General features: G+C 39.0%; 2 protein-coding genes across 6 annotated transcripts in view; both read right to left on the bottom strand.

The window, feature by feature from the left end:
* Positions 1–659: 659 nt before the first annotated feature.
* On the bottom strand, positions 660–2,011 carry LOC139789962 (interferon alpha-2-like). Its single transcript, XM_071731122.1, has one exon. The coding sequence runs from the start codon at positions 1,467–1,469 to the stop codon at positions 840–842; it is 630 nt and encodes a 209-aa protein (XP_071587223.1). The 5' UTR covers positions 1,470–2,011; the 3' UTR covers positions 660–839.
* Positions 2,012–8,212: 6,201 nt separating this feature from the next.
* Positions 8,213–21,681, bottom strand: part of TJP2 (tight junction protein 2) — a 62,947-nt gene continuing 49,478 nt past the window's right edge. For all 5 annotated transcript variants that reach the window (XM_071731986.1, XM_071731983.1, XM_071731984.1 and 2 more), the window contains 16 exons: positions 21,351–21,459; positions 21,117–21,256; positions 20,652–20,718; positions 18,530–18,680; positions 17,720–17,828; positions 16,833–17,043; positions 15,404–15,591; positions 14,227–14,322; positions 14,039–14,118; positions 12,780–12,990; positions 12,554–12,654; positions 11,974–12,186; positions 11,531–11,641; positions 10,114–10,452; positions 9,564–9,649; positions 8,213–9,104 (listed from right to left, as the gene is read on the bottom strand). In XM_071731986.1, coding sequence (XP_071588087.1) covers positions 8,936–9,104; positions 9,564–9,649; positions 10,114–10,452; positions 11,531–11,641; positions 11,974–12,186; positions 12,554–12,654; positions 12,780–12,990; positions 14,039–14,118; positions 14,227–14,322; positions 15,404–15,591; positions 16,833–17,043; positions 17,720–17,828; positions 18,530–18,680; positions 20,652–20,718; positions 21,117–21,256; positions 21,351–21,459 — 2,381 coding nt within the window. In that variant the 3' untranslated portion in view covers positions 8,213–8,935. The remainder of the gene's footprint in view (positions 9,105–9,563; positions 9,650–10,113; positions 10,453–11,530; positions 11,642–11,973; positions 12,187–12,553; positions 12,655–12,779; positions 12,991–14,038; positions 14,119–14,226; positions 14,323–15,403; positions 15,592–16,832; positions 17,044–17,719; positions 17,829–18,529; positions 18,681–20,651; positions 20,719–21,116; positions 21,257–21,350; positions 21,460–21,681) is intronic.

The following is a 21,681-nucleotide window of genomic DNA, read 5'->3' as shown; positions in this document are numbered from 1 at the left end:
GAGTAGGGTGTGCCACAGGCAGATGGGACTTTATGGTGCTTCTATGTAGAGAAGTTACTTCAAATAAAATTTTGAAAGAAGTTACAGTGAATAAAAACTTTCATCCAGATAGTTAAAGGAGGCAAAGATGCTTCAATTAGAAGTAACAAAGTTCGATTGAGAAGTTACTGCAGAAGCCATACCTACTGCAAACAATATCCTATGTAGCCAAATCCTTCTTCACTTCCTCTGCTCTTTGAGAGAGTTACTCTTTGAACAAAGCAAATGTTAGAATTGCTCAAATGTTAAAAAAAAAATATATGTTCTTGGAAAAGAGCATACAAAATGATGGTCTCAACCTAAGCCAGAACCTTTTAAAACCCCATACACTGCTTTGTTTTTGATGCAGACTCAGTCAGTACAAATATAGCAATACCTCAAAGTTGAAGGGTGCGTAGTCCATTCACAAACATGTAACTCTCTGCATGCAGGTGAAATAGAGATGGAAAGTAGCACATTTTCTCGGCAGAAAACACCATAGGATGACATTATTTGTCACAGCATTATAATACCTTCCTTTGGAATAAACCCCCACTGAGATGCCATAAACATTAACTTATAGGTAGTGTAGACATCTTGCTTAACAAAGAAAAATTTGCTTACATTGAGTATTGCATCACATATGCAAAAAAATATGATAAACTTCATATTTTTGAAAATATAATTTCAAAAATATAAATTTCAGCAACATAATTATTTAAATGCCATCAAAATTAGCTAGAAGGTTTGCCTCAAGAGATCATAGAAAAACTAGTATATAGTTTTAAAGCTAAATTATGTCTGGTGAAAATCTTTGTACCTTAGCTGTTAAGCTTCCATATGACGTTATCAATCATTTGAAGACATTTTCTCATTTCTGCACGACTGATCTCCCAGGAGCAAAGGTTGTGTTGCTTGTCTCTAAGAAAATAGTCTATTTTTTGGAAGTACTTTTTCAGTTTCAGCCTGCTGACATCTTTCCTCCGAAAGGAGTGGGTCTGCTTCTTGATCACACATGCCTCCAATTGCTCAATTTGCTGATAAAGTCCATTTTGGAATTGTTCTAAAGCTGCCCCATCCCAAGCAGCTAGAGTCAGGTTTCTGCTAAAGATATAGAAGATGTGTTGGAAGATCTCTTCAATGGCCACTTTGACAGATTCTTTCTGTCTGGGGTTTAGAACCTGCTCAGGAAAGCTGAAGAACATTTTTTCTTTCAGGCATTGCTGAGGAAACTTGTTGCCCATTTTGTCCAAAAGTTGTAGGCTGTTCTGAATCACCTTCCTTTGCTGTAGAGGAAGGTGATTACACCAAAGACAGGAGGTGGTGGTGGTGCACAACAGTATGAGGCCAGTTGGTATCAAGCCAAAAGCATTCATGATGAAGATAAGCTCCTGTGTTCCTCCTTTGCTGTGTATGAATTCTGAGACAGGCTGAGATGCTCTGAAGGTCATTCATAGGCTCCTGTTTCCTCAACATCTTGAAATTTCTTTATTCTGTAGGAGAAGTTTTCTTTCATCACTTTTTGGTTTTTAAGGTTTTCCCCCTTGTGCATGCTTTTGACACTTACCACTTTCATTTTCTGCCTTATGACTTCATTGTCTTTTTTTTTTTTTTTTTTTTTTTTTTACCACTTTCTTTTTATTTCATATGGATCATAGAATGTTATATTAGATAATCTATTCTCTTTCCCTCAAAAATGCTATAGAACCAAAATGAGAATTTTAAAGAAAAATCTACAGAAATATCCTTAATTTCTTAATATTTGAGCAGTGGAAGAGCATATTGAAATAAAGTAACATTCTTGATGGCAGACCTACTGAATCCTGTCTCCTCAGCATGATTTATGCTTCCTGAATGCTGCTAGCTTTCGCTACCTATTTTCATTCAGGGAAAGTATTTTCATTCTTCCCACCTTTATTTCTCTTGACCACTTAAACTCAAAGGATAAGAGTCATATATTTAAAACATATGTGTGTGCATATATATATATATATACATATATATATATATATATATATAAAATGTGTATAAACATTAATATACCCATGTATATATCAATACATACTGCTAATTAAATGAGGCTTTGATCTACTTTAAAGATGATAAGAGCCATGCAAATCCAAATATTCACATAGGAACAGGTTAAGTCCTTGAATGAAATACTCTTTTCTTTCCCCCAGATGAATAGCTGAGCCATAATTAATGTCAGTGCTGAATTCATGTCGGGTCTGAATTCTGACATTTCAATGGAAAGAAGAAGAACGGAGAAGACAAAAAAAATACCCTAAAATTCAGCCATTTGTTTTCCCTTGCCATATAATAAGGGAGGCTAGGACTACCACAGTACACTAGGAAATCTGGGTTCTGTCTTTGACTTTACTAAGATGAAAACTAGTCTTAAACTATTGTTTGTCTTCCCAGACTCCTATGGAAGCATGTGTCGTTGCAAAGAGAATTCTCTGCAGGTGATTCTGTCTTGATGAAGAGGTAGGATAAATTGATTTTTTGTTCTGATACTCAGCTCTGTGTTTTTGTTCTGTTGCTGTACCCATTGGTATGTGGTTGGCTTCATTCCCAGTCTGGTAGTCACTCTGAGCAGATTTATGATACTATTTTTGGGATTCCTTTGTGTTCAGCAGATGGATATTTGGGAGCTTTAAAAACCCATAAATTCATCTAAGAACAATTATTCACATGAGCAAACTCACTGGATGACCCGATGTTGCTTGAGTAAACTTGGATTAGATGTGTTGCCAATGTGAGAAAAAAAAATCCCCTATCACCTATAAATAAAACCAGTAAGAAAAATCAGAGAGGGATATAAAATGCATAACATGGGACCAAATTTTTCCACTTAGTGCAGATATTAATTACATTGGAAAAACTAGCTGAAAGTGCATTATTAGATTAGATACACAATGACCATGGACATTTATCACTTTTGAAAAAATACAACATATTAGATATTACACATTGATCAATTTTAAAATTATTTAGCTCAAGAAAAATATTAAATACCACTTTAGCTATTTCTATAAAATATAAACAAGTATTTTTTTCCAAACTGTATTCTTATGTGAGCTTAGTCCTTCTACTGGTTTAAATGAGCAAATTTCTTCATTTCATCTCCAAGATACAGAAGCTTTCTTTCCTCTTGTATTTTTTTTACATGTTTCCCACTCAATAAAGAACTGGAGATGCCATCAGGAGTGTCAAAAACATTACAAAGGGAAAAACAGAAAGTAGTCTTTTCCAGATTTTTTTACAAAGGTAGAGTGTTTTATTCTCTTGTCTGTGTTAACAGATTGCTTGTCCACTCTTCCTCACAGAATGGTTACATTTGACTTAGTCCTTTAGATTTTCAGAGTTAGTGGGGTTTTATTTGATTTGGGTTTGGATTTTGCTTGTTTGTTTTCATTCTTACAAATTCAATTGGTTTTTTCCCCACGGCCACAATTTGAGTGAACCAAGGTAATTTTTCATACCAGTACAAGTGTTTGAGAGGTCCTAGAGGGGTGGCACACAGAGGGGTCTATTTCATAATGCAATAGAGAAATTAAATTATCCTTATACTTACCCTTATCCTTATACCCTCCTTATCCCATATGACATGGGTGCAGGCCTGGGCTGGAGGGGTAAGAAGAGGCCAGCACAAAGACAGGCTGCTGAGCCAAAACAGCTGGGAGAGATAAGGGAATTAGCTACAGAATGACAGGCATTTTCAAGTGGCCAAGTTCACAAGACAGTGAGGTGAGCTCCTTTTGTCCCACTCTACCCAGCTGCCCCACAGCCCCAAAATCTTCTCTATCTGGCCTTCAGCACCTGACATGGCCAGACTGGTCTTGTCCAGGTGTGCAAGAATCTTCAGGCTGTCCTTTTTGACTTTACTGGGATGGAATCCAGAGGAGGATGGTGTCACAAGGCAGACATGGTGGAAAAGGGCAGGGCTGGAGCAAGTGTCCATGCTGCTGCCTCCAGCAGTCGCCTCATTGAGCAAGGGGGGGTCAGGGCATCAGAAGGGACATATGGCACTGTGGGTGCTCCTTCTGCCCACTCCAGTGGTTTGGCATGGGGGTATCTTCCTTTTCTGATTCTGTGCCCTCCTATCTGGTGCTTGGCAGGATATGTGCAGATATGAATACAAGTGAGGCAGTTTTACAAACTGCCCCTGGCTTTTGCCAGTATCCTTCCCTGGCACACCTGGCATGGGAAAGGTTGTTAGGGAGGAGGAGAGAGTATTTTTCTACCAGGAGCTGGCTGCAGATTGCCTTCTAGTAGCAATAGGTGAGGAAAGATGAAGGAGGAGCTCCTTTCTTAGTGAAGGTTTGCCTTGGGATTTGTTTTGCCTACAGTGATTTGGGGCAATCAGGCACTCCCTAACTGTACCTAGAATTCTGCAGAAGTTGTGAGAAGTACTTGAGACCTCTCCTGCCCTGATCACAAACCCGCTCTGATAGTTGCCAGAGATGACCTAATTCAAAGCATGGCCACCATCATGGTAAAATACTGACCAAAGTCAATCATCTTGAGACTCTGTAAATATTGATCCAGAAAGGGAAACCCTTCAGAGCTCTCCAGTATTACACCAAGCTGCTACCCTGTGTCTCCTGAAGGAAGTTGGTCTATCCAACAGGAAAGAGTAAAATATCCTGTTACAGTGCACCAACCACAACACGTATCTTGATGTTGTCAGCAGAGCTGCTGATGTTGCACTCCATTCCACTGTCCATGTCACCTTCAAAGATTTTAAACAGCATTGATCCCAGTACCAGCCCTTGAGGAATGCCACTTGTCACTGGTCTCCACTTGAACATCAAGTCATCGGCCACAACAATCTGGGTGTGACTATCCAACCAATTCCTTATGCACTGAGTGGCCCAACCACCAAACCCATATCTTCTCAATTTCAAGACCAGGATGTCATGTGAGACAGTATCAAATACTTTGTACAAATCCAGGTATATGATGTCTATTGCTCTTCCCTTGTCCACCAAGACTGTGACCCTATCATAAAAGGGCACCAAATTTGTTAGGCAAAATTTTGTCCTTGGTGGATCTGTGTAGGCTGTCACCAATCACCTCCTCATTTTCCATGTGCCTTGGTAGAGACTTCAGGACAACCTGCTCCATAATCTTGTCAGGCACAGAGGTACCACTGATTGGCCTGTGGTTTCCCTGGTCTTCCATTTTTCCCTATTTGAAAACAGGGGTTGTGTTTCCCCTTTTCCAATCAGTGGGGACTTTACGAGGCTGCCATGACTTATTAAATATGGTGGAAAGTGGCTTTGCAACTTCATCTGCCTGTTCCTTCAGGAGCTGCAGGTGTTTCTCATCAGGTTTCATGGACTTGTGCATTTCTAGGTTCTTCAGGTGGTCTCAAACCTGTTATTTTACAGTAGGTGGATCTTCCTTCTCCCAGTCCCTGCCTTTGCCATCTGCAGCTTGGATGGTGTGGCTGGAACCCTCACTAGTGTATACTGAGGCAAGCAAGTCATTGAGCAACTCAGCCTTCTCCATATTCTGTCTCCTGTTTCCTTCTGGAGAGGGTCCACATTTTCACTCATTTTCCTTTTATCACTGACATACCTGTAAAAGCACTTCTTGTTGTTCCTGAACAGATTTTATTCTACCTGGCTTTAGCTTTCCTAACCTGATTCCTGGCTGCTTGGACAACTTCCTTGCACTTCTCCTAGGCTGCCTCTTCTTGCATCCATCCTCTGTAGACTCTCATTTTACATCTAAATGTGTCCAGGAGCTCCTTCTTCATTCACGCTGGCCTCCTGGCATCCCTGTCTGCCTTCCTCTTTTTTGGGACACATTGCTCCTGGGCTTGCGAGGAGGTGACGTTTGGATATTGAGCAGCTTTCCTGGACTCCTCTCCCCTACAGGGCTTTATCCCATGCTAACCTATCAAGCAGATCTCTAAAGAGGGGAGATCCAGGGGAGTGAGATTGCAGCTCACCCTCCTTGATGCCCTAAGGATCCTGAATTCCACCGTTTTGTGGTCGTTGCATGTTGCCCATCAGCTGTGTGAGCACAAGGTCCAGCACAGCACCTCTCATGGGTTCCTTTACCATTTGGAGACGGAAATCATTGACACTACATTCCAGGCACCTCCTCAATTGCTGGTGCCTTGCTGCCTCCAGCGGGTACCAGTGGGGTTGAAATTCCCTTTGATTCCGGGACTTGTGACCGTGAAGCTGCTCTGATCTGCCCATAGAGGGCCTCATCTGCTCCGTTTTCCCGGCCAGGTAGCCTGTGGCAGACCCCCACTATGGTATCACGCCCACTATGGTATCACCCGCCCCTTTCTTCCCTTTAACCCTGACGTGGAAAGCTCCCGCTCAGCTCCTCATCCAGCCCCGGGCAGAGACAATTTCCCTTCTCCTTCCCAGCCGTGGTGACTTCTGTCTTACAGTCCAGCCTTCTTGTACCTCTACAGCCCTCTACTGAGGAGTTTCTCCTCAGTTGTGCAAGGAATTCCTGCTGGGGATATGTGGGACACCCCCTGCTCAGGCCTCCACAGACCCCTTAGGTCCATCTGGGTCCTGCCCGAGCCCACGGGTTGCCTCACTCCTGAGCATCCCCCTGCCTGGGGATGTCCACGACTCGGATCCCACCAGGCTCAGAGTGGTTTGCCTCAGAGCACCAGGGCTTTGGGTGAACCTCCATGACACAGGGCCTGTAAAATAACATTGCAGAGGGCTACAAGGGCCGGGAGATGGAGAGAGACCTTGCAGTTTTCCTGGTGCAGCCCATTTGCAGCCACCCCTGCACGCCCCTGACCTGAGGAGTGCTGGTAAGAAAATAGTGCAAGCTCTTGGTGAAAGTAAGAACAATACAGGGCAAAGTTTATTCCCTACTAACATTTCTTCTTCCTTCTTTTGTACAGTTGTTTTTTTTCTTTTTGAGCATTATATAGCAAGCCTCTGCGCCTAAAAAATAAACCAACACTACCTGCTGTTATGTGTCTGACATCAGAATCTCCTCAGACGGTGTAAGGAACCTGTCTGCACAACTAGCCTCTGATTTCTGGCTCATAATTAAAAGTTCAATGCATATGGACATGTAGTTGCACCAGGTATTTGAGCTTTCTATTGACAAGCTATACCAAAGATGTCAAATAGAAACTGGGCAAATTTCGATTTTGTTTCCCTCTAACTGGGCCACATCAGAGAGATGTTATTTTCACATTTTCTTTTTTTTTTCACAGATACTATGTTTGTGCTTATTATCAGTTTGTTAAAGTCATGTACGAAGCTCAAAGACATTTTAAGTATTTTGTTGTCTGCAAAATATGAGCAGTTATCAAAACAAAATCCAATTTATATAAACATTACAATGTCTTGAAAAGTAGGTGGGGCTCTGTTTTTCTTAAAAGTATCTTTGAGGCAGCAGAGGCCTTTGGATATATACTGCTGTGAATGAGTTAGGATTACTTATGCTTTCTTAATCTGTTTGATTAGCCTGGTAAATAAACTCCAGAAAGGCTTGAAATCTTTACTGGGATCTGGTGGAGCCCACAGCAGCTCAAATACAGTCTTTTAGATCAGCATTAGTGTGCTTTAATTTTTTTTTTTTTTTTTTTTAAACAATTTTTTTAAAAGCCACAAAAATTATCAATTCATGGATAAAATGCTGCTGCTACATTCCTAGAAAAAAATTGTGTGGCTAGATGCATGGCAATAAAACCCAACAAAAACAAAACTGATCTAACAAAATCCCTGCATCTCCAGTTTGTATTTCTCCTTCTGACTACTATTCCTCATAGTTAGCTCCAAAGTCAGAACAGTCTTCTACAGGCAATAGTTGTGGTAAGGAATGAGAAGGCACAAACATCTAAGTATTAAATCACATAGAAATAAGGAACATTTAAAGAATGCCAGCAGATAACATATCACATGAGCAAAAATGAATTTAATCATGACCCTTTCAAGTATTTTCATTCAGTATAGCAGAGTGGAATATTAAAACCAGGAATGTGGAGGCAGAATATGATAATCTAAAGGATAAGACTCTTGCAGCAAATCCATAGTTCTGTGTCAGTTTGTTTTTTTTTTTTAATTACAATAAATTCAGAATTGATTCTCAGAATCCTGGGAAGAAACCTTAACAGGGTTTCCCATAACAATAAGAGACTCTAGAAGACTGTTACTGTTTAAACAACAACAAAAAAAAGATACACAAGGTTCACAAAGTTTGTCTAGAATATATACTTTATTATTTGCAGTCCGTAGATTTTAATACCTGATTGAATTTCTACATCATTTTCTCTGTTTAAGCACATCCTAGTCTTTTCAAACAACCCAGTCAATTGCACCTTTATTATGTACAGTCAGTATTTATGAAACATTGCATATGCATTAAGAACTTAGAAAAATAACATGCAAGGGAAATTGTTACTCTGAAACTGATAAAAAAAGATAGGTAAAACTGTTAATCCCCTTTTAGTGTGTTATAGTTTGCACCAAATATCAGATGTCAAAACAAACAGTTAAAGGCACTTTAACTCTTCAGATACACTTTCATATTTAGTTCTATTGCATTAAGAAGTGTATCTCTGGGATCATACTTTCATAACACAGCAGAACAGTCAACAAAGGCAGCATTAATAAAATGGAAAAAAGGGCTTTTACTTTCAAATATTAAAACATCAAGATTTAACACAAACTTTCAGGATTTGGTCCTTATAAAACAGGCAACAGCACTCAGGCAATAGTGACTTCTTTTCTTAATTGCTAACAAAGTAATATCCCCAAAAATGAACTCTTCCAGTTCCGGCTTACAGATATGTCTAAATAGAGTAGCGTACAGCAGCCCAAATAAAAATATAGCTTTTCAGGACTAACTATTAATCCACTTTGGCTGTGAAGGAAGAAACCTCAAAAGAGCACTATACATGTACATATTAGCAAGCCTACAATTCTGTGTCTCTGTATCTGGATGGCTGTCCATAATACCCCTTCTTAGAGTGGTCTGATAGCTGCCGACGGTACTCCTCCTCCTCCTCTGCATCGCTGCCGTAACTACCACAGTTCTCTAGATATGGTCTAATAGGAGGTTTCTGGGGTTCTGGAGGTCTGGAGCTAACACAGCAAGACAGGGAAAGAGAAGAGATATTGGTTACTTACATTGCGAACAGCTGAAAAATAATTACAGTTAGTACTGGACTAACAGCTGTCAAGTTTCTAGCACAGTAAGAATGAACATCAAAAGGACATCAGTGCAGAGAAACTGTTGAGAAATACTACTGGTGCAAGTAGTAGTCTCTGCAAATATTTCAGCAAAAGAACATAAGAGCACGGTATTTCTTCCTAGGTAACTCAAATACTATGAATGAACAAAAAAAACAAACCAAACCAAAACTGAAAACCAAACAGAGTTCACTGAAATTTTCCCCACCTTTACAGTAGTCTTTGAGGCACAACAAAGTGGTATACCAAGGTAGAATTACTTCTAGGCATTAAAAACTGGTATAATCAGTTATTCTACCACTGGTCAAGTGAAGAGTCAAGGCAGAATTCTTGACACTGGATACACCTTACCTCATAGGCTGGGGCCAGTTCTGCTCCGACTTCTGTGTTTTGACAGGGACAGCATAAATATCTGGATGCTTCTGGGCTATTTCAAGCTTTAAAAGAAAGTAGGAGAATATAAATGTTCTTTTTCAGCCTAACCTTAGACTCAGAAGGTCTTAAGACTGTAGATTCTGCAGCTACATCTGAAACAAAGTACAAATTGATAACTGATCTTACATTTCTACAATTATAGTACAAATTGATAACTGATCTTACATTTCTACAATTATAGAATCTTTTGATAGAGTAGTGATGATTCAAAGTACATGTGAAAACAATGTACTGCCAAAACAAGCAGGATTATTAGAAGACACCTTTCTATAGTAACGATAGGGAGCCTTAAGATCTGTCGTCTTTTTACATCCAAATCCACACAATGGTATGCCTGTGTATGTGTGGTTTTATAAAATTCTCCCTCTAGAAGCAAGACTACACAAGGGCACAGTTTTCATTTTCAGGATGCAGGGTGTTCTATGTGCTGGAAAGCACAGCAGTGGAAGAATGCATCTCTACATACCCTGGCATTCTGGGCCTCTTGTAGCTCTTGCATTCTTTGCATCCTTGCTTTATGATCCATCTCCTCAAATATTTTGACTTTCCTCAATACAGATTTTGGAGTATTTTCTTGTTCACTTCCTTCTTCTTCCAACTTTGCCTCCTCCTCCTCCTCTGCAGGTGGAACTGCTGGCTGAGAGTTTCTCAGGATGGGACGCCCAAAGGTAGGCTTCACAGACACTGGTGGTGGTGGTGCTTTAGCTGATGCAGTTGGAGTTTCACTGCTTACAGCAATGTTACTTGATTTGGAGTCATAGTTCTTGGGGAAGTCATAAAGATCCTCTTTGTTTTGCAGCTTTCCCTGTAAGTATAAAACACACAAAGTTTACATTGACAACTTTCTAATTTTCATTTAAAAGTCAGGCTTTAATTTCAAATTAATCATTTTGCCTATGTATTAACAGGATGTATATATTATCAACCTTCATCTGAAGTAACTCTTGAAAGGTATTTGAATTGCTGCAACATTTTGGTCGTACATCCATACAGTACAAATCCACCTATAGAAGACCAGCACATTTAGATGGGTCTCATTTTTTAAGGATTACCAGAAATACAATTTGTTAGAGAACAGCACAGAGAAAACTGATCTCCCAAGTTTTTCGTCATCGCTATCTAATCTAGAGTATCACCACCAAGAGTTTGGAACTGCACAGCACTCAAGCTTGGTTTTGGTTCCATCTTATTTTCCTTAAACATTGTCCTTTCCTAATCTGCCCAGACCCCATTGTCATGGCATACTTGAACACATGTTGAATATATGCAGTTTATATATATACATATATATAAAAATACACACACACACATATATATAAATAAATACAATGCATATGTGCATCATACATATATATAAAATATATGCAGTGAGGGCACCTGTCTCCATAAATAAAGGTCCATAAAGGACTTTGGGCTCAGGGGAAATCAGGAACTGCTGAACTAGAATTTGGTGTCCAAACCAAGTCTTTTCATACTGCATTATTCCTGAACAAGATTTGAATAGATAGTTAACATCAATTTCTAGTATGGAGACTTATTTCAGAGGTCTGATAGATTCTGGTTTTCTGATGGCCAAAATTGTGCTATCAGATAGCATTTCCTGATGATTAGGCTTTTTCTTTCTGAGCTAAAAAAAGTGCCTTTCCATTTCTTGGCAGACACCAAAAGGAGGCTAATTTATTATTCCATATAGAGACCACATATATTTGAAAGAACAGTCATCTTTTAAGTTTTCTCTCTGCTTGATCCTTCAACACTTTCAGTCATGCCTTCTCTCCACACTTAAAATGTTTTCTGATCATTCTTATTGCTCTTCCTAATGAGCCCTGAAGAGTTCTCCAGAAAGTGGAGCTTTGTATTCAGATTTTTTTCTACAAGTTTACCTTGGGTGGTTCGGGCTTGAATGCTGGAGGTGGACTGGGTTCTCTAAGAATCTCCCTGCTACCAACCTTTCTCAACAGCCCCCTTTGTTCTGGAATAATTTTTTTTAAACTCTGAAAGAAAATAAGGTATAAAATCATTGCAGTATCCAGTAATTTTTTTTTTCTCTCTCTCTGTAACTTACTATTTTATTAACAGTAACTAGGAAGCTGTCAACAACCTGACCACAGTCACTGCAGATGTAATTTCAAAGTTCAAGGTGATGAGAACTCACTAAAAAACCTCCAGAGTTAAGCAGAAAAGGAGAGCTATTATTATTTTTGCACTGCACAATGCAGATCTAAAACTCTATCTGAAGTAAGATAAAGCAGCAGTTTAAAACTTGTCATTTTTGAGGGCTTTCAGAAAGTCCAAAGCAGTCTTGCTGAAAACCCAGTCATCTCACCTCCTCCTGATGCACAGGTTCAGAGGACCTGCTAACAGATGAAATCCTTGGTTCGTCCATGGTCTCATCAAGCTCATTGTCAGTGTATGCACCTCCCTCTCCATCTGTGTCCTCCAGGTCACTGATCAGCCGACTGTCACAACTCAAATAGTCAGCACCCATCGCAGTCAGGTAAGACATACGGTCATCTGCATCATCTTCCATGCTGTCCAGCTGGAGAAAAGTCAGTAAGAATTAAGGAACAAATATTAAATATATAAGAATTAGAGTCTAATTTGGTCTCAACATCATGACAAGAAACTCCTTAGGAATGACTTTGTGTTACGTAAAGACACTAACGTAGAACCGTAAAGGAAAATCCTGTAAAAGTTTACCCCTCTGCAACATTCTCCCCTAACTGCAGAATTAGTGATGAAAGCTCCAAGTATAACAGAAAGAACAATAATTAATTACTTTTTTGTTACAAAGATAGACATCAAATGACCACTTTGATAACCAATGCAAGATTGGCAAACAAAATTTTGAACCATCTTTACTGGCAAGACATACCTGGAGACATCTGTATGGACTGACTGCTTACCTTTCCTTCTGATACCCATACTGCTTCTCCTTGCTGTTGCTGAATTGTATCTTTCAGACTACCATACCAGCTATCATTGGCTGAATTCAAATTGATGGTGGCTGTAAAATAAAAGGAAAACATATACATACACAGCAAATGCTATGTGATCCCAGTCTTTGCTATCTAACACTTTTGTTTTGTTATGCACTCCCTTGGTAAGTAGGTTAGACATGTTCTTCCTTACCTGTAAAGAGGTGGGAACAAGTTTTCTTCAGTTTGTTTGCTTGCTCATAGAGTTTTCTTGAGCTCTTGTTAGATGAGGAACACAGCCTTTGTCTCATGGTTTTCACACCCTGTTTACTGTCTGGGTTAAAGAAGACCACAATTGGAAACCACTGGGTGTAGTTTAGCAGGTCCACTGCTTTAGGAGTGACATCCAACAGAGCATGTTTATCCTGTTAATGACAAATGCTTGTGAGGAACAAGAGGAGGAGGTTGGCACACAGACTCCTAGCAAAATCAGAGTATTTTTGTGAAAATAAGACCATAACTTGTTGGACTTTCTCCCACAGTTTTATTACATTCAGCAGTGAGAGCAGGGAAACATTTTCAGCTCTATCTTTCTGAACAGCTTTTGCCTGAATGATCTTGTTATTATGTGTTAAGTTTCATGTTATGTAAAAAGCACTTATTACAAAATAGGTGTTGAAAGTTAAATAGCTTTTTTCTTTAACTGGTCCTATCACAGCTTTCACTGCCACAAATATTATAGGTCTATCTGTGAGGCAAGGCAGATCTTACTTTTTGGATTTAATATATTCCTTCTTAGCTACTTCTGCTGCAAAGTTGAATGGGATTTTCAAACATGTGCTTCAGTGGGGCATGAGCTTTAAACAGACTTCTGTGTGGCCTTCTGCTCCCCTCTGGCAGCAGTTTTATAAGGCTCAGGGCAGCTATTTGCAAAGTTATTTGCCCATAGGTTTTAGGCTACTTAATTGGTACTGCTTTACCTGACCTCTAAACCTCTATACTCTAAACCTGACCTCTAACCCTCTATAATACTCTAAACAGTATTATAGAAAAAAGTCAATGCAATCTCAGTAGAAGCCACTTAGCTACCATAGCCTTTGCTCCTTCAGTTCAATAGCAGTTCAGTTCTGAAACATCCTAAAATGTTAAGTTTCTCATGACAGTAAGAGCAAGTAAAGTCTGCACAGCAAATTCAGAAAGCAAACAGTAAAACACGAATGCATCACTGTTCAAATTTAGAATGGACTAAGGAAGAAAAACTTAATTTCCACGGATAAGGTTCACTCTCTCATTTGGAAGACAGTGATACAAAATTACAAAAATTGTGTCTGAACAATCTCAGGACAGGCCCATCATTAGGCGAAGTCTGCTTATTGCAGACAGAGGCTCAGTGAAGATTTGAGGACCCTGCAAGTTAAAGGAACAAACAACTCAAATGACTTTGATTGTCAGTAATTTGTACAAATACTCCACCTGCTCAATGATTTGCCTCACGGTGTTCAAGCGCACCACCCCGGTTGACTTCTCTGAACCGGCGTCTCTGGGTTCTGTCTCTGCAAAGACAACATTTTATCTTATCTGGAGTGTCTGGGAAGCTGTTATTATTAACTTAACTCATTCTCTCAGCTAAGGGTGATAAGGAGGTTAGTAGGATGACTTACTTGCTGTCTGGTACAGGTGAGGCAAATCACTGGACAGCTTCTCCATAGCAATGTCAGCAATAGGGCCAAATATCACCACAGGTCTCTTAAAGCCAGCTGAAATAAAAATATTCAGAGAAAAGGTAAGTCTGACAGGACTAGTTTTATATATATACAAAGTAGCACAAACAGGATCCTCACTTACTTTGCAAAGTTATGAGTAGGTTGAAGATATTAAAAAAAAATTCAAAATATTCTTCAGAAGTTTGTACAACAGTATAACTCATACAGAAAGCTTTTTATCAGGACAGAAAGCAAAACAGGTAAAAAATAAAAGCTTCTTTACACTTTGTAATGAGGACAACTCTATCGTACTGAGAAGATTCTGCATTCTGAAAATATACAGCAGATCTTCAATAGTCTTTCCGTGCAGCAAAATAACAGGTACCTTGACTTAGTGAGCTTTATGTGAATAAAGATACAAATGCTGAAATTTCTGTAGAGCAGCTTTAAGAAGAAAAGAAATACAAAATTCTGTTCTGCTTATGTTAAAACAAGAGCAAACACAGTCTGTAAGTTAACGGGTGAATGCCATTCTATTGCTCAGTCTTCATCTTGGCATCTGGGAGCTCTTTTAAAAGTACTTATGTTTTTTTCTTCTCTTTTGATCCACAGCGCTGTCATGTGTGAATACCTAGAAAATTATCTTGACTTGCTCAACATAACTAGTTATATAGTTAGTTTAAAGTTACAGAGATGGACGTCAAACTTGATTATATTTGGACAACGCTGAAAATACTTGGGTTTTATTTGCTCTCAAGGTAATGTTAAACTAGCATTTATGAGCCAGTTAGACTGTGATTGATCTCAGGCATATGGATTGTTCAGAGCCAGCCAAGGGGAAGCTGAGAAAACACAAAAAGCCTGTTTCTTCATTTTTTCATTTTAAGCCTTGAAATCGTCACACGCAACTTGGAGGCAAAGGAAAAAAGCAGCAGTTTGAAAACACAAAACTGTTTTTTTCCTAGAATAGTTAACAGCATCCAGAAACTGCATTCTGATGAAAATATTCGTTCTTTCCTCCTGCACAAATTTAGCATTGAACCCAGGCTGTTTGAAATTACTTAGCTGACCAAACATCCAGATGCTGAGGCAGTCATTAGTGAGAGGGCAGCTGGCTCACAGCAGTGTCACTCACCCTCACGCAGCTGAACTCTCTCATAAGCTGGGAATTTTGTGCTCACAGATACAATAGCTGTCAGATCCTCACGACTCTTTCTCAGATTCTTCTTCACTCCAGATCGCTGGCCACGTGTTCTCCAGAAGTCTGCCCTATCACTCGAGCCATCTTTCTGGGCATTTTGAACACTGGCCATCTGGTCAGCTCTGACAGAGAAAGCAGAGAATTAATTTGTGCAGAATTAGTCAAAGAAGGTAAAGGCACTTTGACTGAAGAACAATGCATTTTGAATTTACAGATAATTTGCCAGATAGACAGCAACGAGATGAGGAAAAGTAGAGAAGATCCTTTTGCCTTGGAGCAAACACATTGTCAGAGGGATGCTTTGACTTGCCACAGCTACAAAATTGCTAGCCAGGAATGAGTCCTCGGGTCTTAAGATGGTTACTCACGCAAGCAAAAAGGAATGCAACCGCAAAGAGGTGGCGAAAGACTACAAGTCAGAACTGAAGTCTTAAGAAATTACTGTCATTATTCTCTTCTCCACTAGGCCTTGTAACCACAGCAGAGAAACAGAGGTTGGTTTGGTCAGATCAATTAACTAAGAGGACAGGGGAAAGGGACAGGGACAGGGGAATCACGTAAAAAATGTATTTCAGAGAGCTCCATACAATGCAATTGTGAGCTGTTTTCCTTCATCTCACAATCACTACCACACTCAAGAAGTTAAAAGCTACTGTATAAAAATGCCCTATTTTTTTCTGATTAATTTTAACACTGATTATTACCTCACATGACTCTTTAACCATGAAAGCATATTTAAGCATAAAACACTGCTATGGTTCCGTCAGTATTTCATATAAAAATTAGGACCACAGCTACCAAGAAAGACTTGGCATAAATTCTTGAAACATTTTCTGTAAAGATAAACAAAAGAAATTCAGATACTGAAGTTTAATCAGAGTCATGAGCTTCCTAAGATTTAAGGGTTTTTTGTTTTTTTTTTTAAAGATTTTTTTTTATTTGGTTTGATTTGATGTTGTTGGGGATGGGGATGGATGCAGGGAGAGAGAGGGGAGGCAGGGAGAAGACAAGGTTGAAAAAAGGCAGAAAAAGCAAAAAATAGGACTCTCCACTCCCATGTTCTAGAAGAGGAACTGAAGCAGGTAATGGTTAAAACCTGGCTGATCACTGACATAGGAGCTCCAGGTCTGTGTTGCAAATAACTCATCTAGTATGTAGGTAACACCATCCTCTCTTATCCTCCCACATAATGCTATGGTTCTAAAATCTACAGGTTTACAAGTACAAGTGTGAAACAACTTATTATTTCTTGTAAGGGGGGCAAAAAAAAGCGCAGGAAGAAAGATATGACATAGGAAGCAAAAATTATTTGGAAAAAAAAGATACATCTAACAATGGGTAGGAAGAAAGGATGTCACCTTACCTGCTCTTGTTTGGAATAAGGCCCTTTTCCAATTCATTTCCAATTCTCACAGCCAGCCAGTTTCCCAGTTTGCCATCATACAGTGTATCAACTACTCTAAAGATCTCCCCCCTGGTGAATGCTAAGCTCTGTGGTGACTCTTTTTCACATTCAAAATGGCTTCTGATGAAGAACGAATCTCCTCTGCCACAGGCCATGATGTCTCTGTAAACTAAAAAAAGAACATCCCTTTAGTTTGTATTCTTTTTACACTTGCAAGATCAGGCTGTCATTCCAGAGTACAGTTTTGAAATTCTTCCTCTTCTTTCAAAAAGATGAAAAAAAAAACCCCAAACAACTGCCTTCACAGCTATTGCCCTAAATGCACTATTATTATTAAGAGTTCTACGTCTGGACATGTACAGCCCTTCCAGCTCTGAGGGAAGGAGGTACCTGTGCCTTCCCAAAGCCATAGTGAGCTCTGGTACTTCAGTATGAGAGCAGCTGTGTCACCAACAGGAAAGCAAATGGCTTTGCTGTCTGCTGGGCTGTTTATCAATCAAACTGTCCAGCTGCTGCCATCTGCCTTCACACTGCCAAGGCACAGCAGAAAAGGAATCCTAACAGCACATCTTGGGGCAGCTGCAGTACAGAGCCACTCTTCAGAATTAAGAGGAGATGGTGTGTGCTAATAATGAAAGAGATGGAAAACTGCTCTGAAAAACATGGCACGTGCACATCATGGTGACCCTTGTGATATGGAATACAGCTCTCTTCCAAACTACTCAAGAGAAGGGTAACTAAAGTGATATCAAGAATAAGCACGAGAGGTTATCTGTGATTGCACTGACAAAACAGAGCTTAAAAGTTCTTCTTTGATATGTACACATTTAGTTCAAAACACCTACCTTCGTATTTGCTTTGAGCCAAAATTGTTACCGTTTCACCTTTGGGAATTTCTAAGAGATACAAAACAGCATCTTCCCGCACAATGCCTCTGAAGTCTTGAGTGTTTACCTACATGCCAAAAAAAATTTTTAAAAAATCAAAATCAACACCTGAAAAATCAACAATGCAAGTAAAAGCCAAAGAATTTTTTTCCATCTAAAAAAAATTTAATCCTAAATTCCTTTAGCTATTAACAGTAATCTTTCTGAAATAACAAGGTCCTGGATGTACACTGCTAGAGTCTTGTTACTTGCTAGATACTTCTAACAAGCTCCAAAATGCCTTGAAAATAAAGGCTTTTGCCTATTACATTTGACATCTATTCAAATTTTCAGAAAAAGAAGGAGAATGTAAGAGGACAAAATGACATAGTTAATATGGTGAAAAACTGAAACTGGGAAAAAGAAAAAAAATCAGTTACTCAAGGAACATGAAGAAAGAAAGAAAGAAAGAAAAGAAAAAATATGCTGGCCTCATTTATTACCCCACCAACACTAGAAAGAAATATTTTACAGAAAATAAATTTTCCCATCTTAGGGCATCTTTCTTGATCAATATTTCTCCTACATATCCCTTCCCTAGAATTTTAAACTGAAGCTTGATATACAACTCTCCTACAAAAACTCATTTCAGTAAAATCCCTCCACCATACACATGCTTCCAAAATAACAACTGGATTTCCTAAATCACAATTTCTTTCCTACTTTCACTAAGAAGGAAACAAAACAAAAGCCACAAAAAAACTGATTTGCATTTCAGAGTATTTATACCTTAAGAATCTGATCTCCTTCCTGCAGACCCTCCTGATCAGCAGAGGTTCCTTCTTGAATTCCAGCAATAAATATCCCTACGTCGTTTCCTCCAGCCAGTCGTAGACCCACACTGTCCCCTTTCTTGAATCTCACCATTTTTGTATTTGGACTAAGATTTACAGGCAGAAAAAAGGAAGTCAGGTCAGATGTTAGGCATATGAAAATATCAGGTTGTAAAGAGAAAATAACTGCAAACCTATCAACAAAATGATATCATAATCATCTCAGCTCCTTTCTTCCACCATATAGTCCATATTTACCCAGGTAACTGCAGTGAGGGAAGGAAGCAGAGAATTTGCATTTTAAGTGTGGAAACTGAACTAGGAAGGGTGACTAAGTGGCATAAAGAGACCTGAGAGGGCAGGAAAACAATTCCCTGTTCTTGAAGCCCCAGAATAGTTCCCTGCCTATCTGAGATCCTCTCTCTGATGAGCATCTGGTTGTTTTGTGAAAACAGACAGAGTTGTAAATAATCATATTCATTGGTTTTTTCCTCTGCACAACTGAGAACTGATATATGAATAAAATTTTCACCTATTTTCTTTGCAGCTTAAGATGTTTGAAAGACAGATTTCTTCAAATTTTCTCATAATAAGTATTTCCAAGTATACTTTACTGGTATGTTAACAATCAGTGTGTTTTTAGCTGTTCAGAAAGCTGTATGCCTGAGTGACCTTCCAAAACAGAGGACAGTAATTATCTGTCAGCCTTTCTCAGTAATACCCTAAGCTTGTATTATAAATTCCTCTTCAGCAAAATAATCACTCGATTAATTTGCACATTATGGACAACATATGCAGGGCCCAACATAGCAAAGATCTGTAAAGAGACTCCATTTGAGAAAATAAAATACTCCAAGCTTCAAAAAATAAAATACTCCAATACTTCAAAACATCATCAGGCTTCTCCTTGAAGTCTCAAGGCTCCCTTCAGTTCTGTACTTGGAAACTCTCAAAAGAAAACATGTAAGTTGTTTTTCTATTAATAGTTTCCAAACTTTAGTGTCTTAATTGTTAAAGAATCAATACTACCAGGTTCCATTTGACCATTAATATAAATAATCAAAAATACCCACAAAAATAAACTTTGGAAGCAATATTTTGTTAATTTCTAAGCAGTACAGACTAGCAGAGCAACATTAATCGCACAGGCTTGGATTTGAAGAAAAGACACAAACTTCTGCATAGAAGTTTCCAGCCTGTAAAGAAACCACATGTTTGGCTTTGTCTTACAAAAAGCTTGTTTACAAATTAGAGGACATTCTCTTTATATCTTAGTATTGCAGTGAAGGGGAGAGCTGTCTTTTGCATACATGTAAAACAACAGAAGAGGTGTAAAACACAGTTCCATAGAAATGCACAGGTTAGAATGTCCCTGCTCAGTGCAGGGCGTTTCACACCTTGACCAGCAACATTTGGAGTACCTCTGGTGGTGGAGATACTGCAACACACACAGGAAAGTTGTTTCAGTGGCTCACCACACTTCTTTAAAAGTTTTCTTCTTTACATAAAGTCAGAATTTCTGATGTTCCAGCCTGTGCCCTTCATTTGTCCTGCCACTGTACCCCTCTGAGAAGTGTATGGCTCTGTTTTCTCTACACCCACTACCCATTAGGTTGTTGCAGAGAGCACTAAGATATCCCTTAAGGTCCTATCTTCTCCTGGCTTAACAATTCAAGTTTTCTTCATCTTTTCTCATAGGTCATATGCTGCAGCCACCAAATCTTAGACTTGCTTCAATGTATGAATATCTTTCTTGTCCTGGGAAGCCCCAGAATGGGCACAGTACCTCAAATAATATCTCAAAGTGCAAAACAGAGCAGAAGAAAATATAGAAATATACCACTGTGTATATTCCCATGCAAACCCAGAAGCATATGGTGTTATACACCTTCCAGGCAGGTAATTCTAAAACTAAGTTTAATTCACAGTTAGAAGTGTCATTTTTTCTTGGCATTAAGTTATAAAGGAAGCTCCATTCAAAACGGGCAAAAAGAAAGTGAACCCCGTGCAACCAAAACCCAGGTTAAAGTTACTGGAAAAACACTGAGTGCAAAAGAACGTGACAAGTGCCACCTTACCCGTATATTGCTTCATCTTCAGGGCTGGGTTTAAGAATTGTTCTTGTAGCTGCTTTTGCTTGAGACACTGTATATAAAGAAGGCAATTACTGAATTATTTAAAAAAGAATAAATGGTAGCAACATTAAGCTATCAAATAGCGATCAAAACCCTACACGCTAAAGTTTAAATGTCAAGCATCTTTCTGACTAGAAGACTAGAACTGATTTAGTTGCCTTTTTTTTTTATTCTTGAAAAATGACAAAAAGTCCAAGGGAAGGATACAGAACTCTTTCAGACAAGCTAGGACAGCTTTCAGGAATAGCTTTATACAGCTGCTTAGGGCAACAGGCTACAGTAGATGCTTTAGGAGAGTACTGTCTTTACAAGGTGATAATAAGCAACTAGATACGGCAACATGATTGGGAGGGTAGATATTTTGTGGCCAGAGGAAAAGAAGAGGAACCAAAAAATTCAAACTCTGACCTGCTGGATCATCTTGGTGCTTTGTTTCTTTGTTTGTGTCTGCAACTGCAGCTGCAGGAATAGCACTGTCACCAATTGATTTGAATGGTGTAGGCATTGCACCCATTCTGGACATCCTAACAGATGGATCATCTTTTGCACTAAAAGAAAGAAACAGAAATGTAGTGAAATCAGTATTTTAAGAATGTACTTGGCAGCCATTACAAAAATGGACTAGAAAATACCACTTCTTACCTTGGTTTCTCTTTCAGCTTTTCATTAGATGAATGTGAATCTATATCAGAATGATGTAATCTCTCATCTTGAGGGGAGCATGATCTGTTTGACTCTATTTCAGAAATGTCTGAGAAGAGAGCAGCAAATCAAGAAATACAGGATTTATTTAAACTATCTTCATGTCTGATCACCAGATTTCTTTACAAAAATTTCACATGTAAGTTACGCTGAACCTTTAAGTCTGCCCCTGTTCTGAGTTGCATTTGACTTGGGTTAAAAAAAGTGCCATATGACTTTTAGTGCTTCCAGTCTCCCAGCACCTCAAAAATATTTCAACCACTTTGAGCAT

This window comes from Heliangelus exortis, chromosome Z, assembly GCF_036169615.1.
Source record: "Heliangelus exortis chromosome Z, bHelExo1.hap1, whole genome shotgun sequence".
Classification (NCBI taxonomy): Eukaryota; Metazoa; Chordata; class Aves; order Apodiformes; family Trochilidae; genus Heliangelus; species Heliangelus exortis.
The sequence above is the reverse complement of the archived record's forward strand: the minus strand, read 5'-3'. Positions and strand labels throughout refer to the sequence as shown.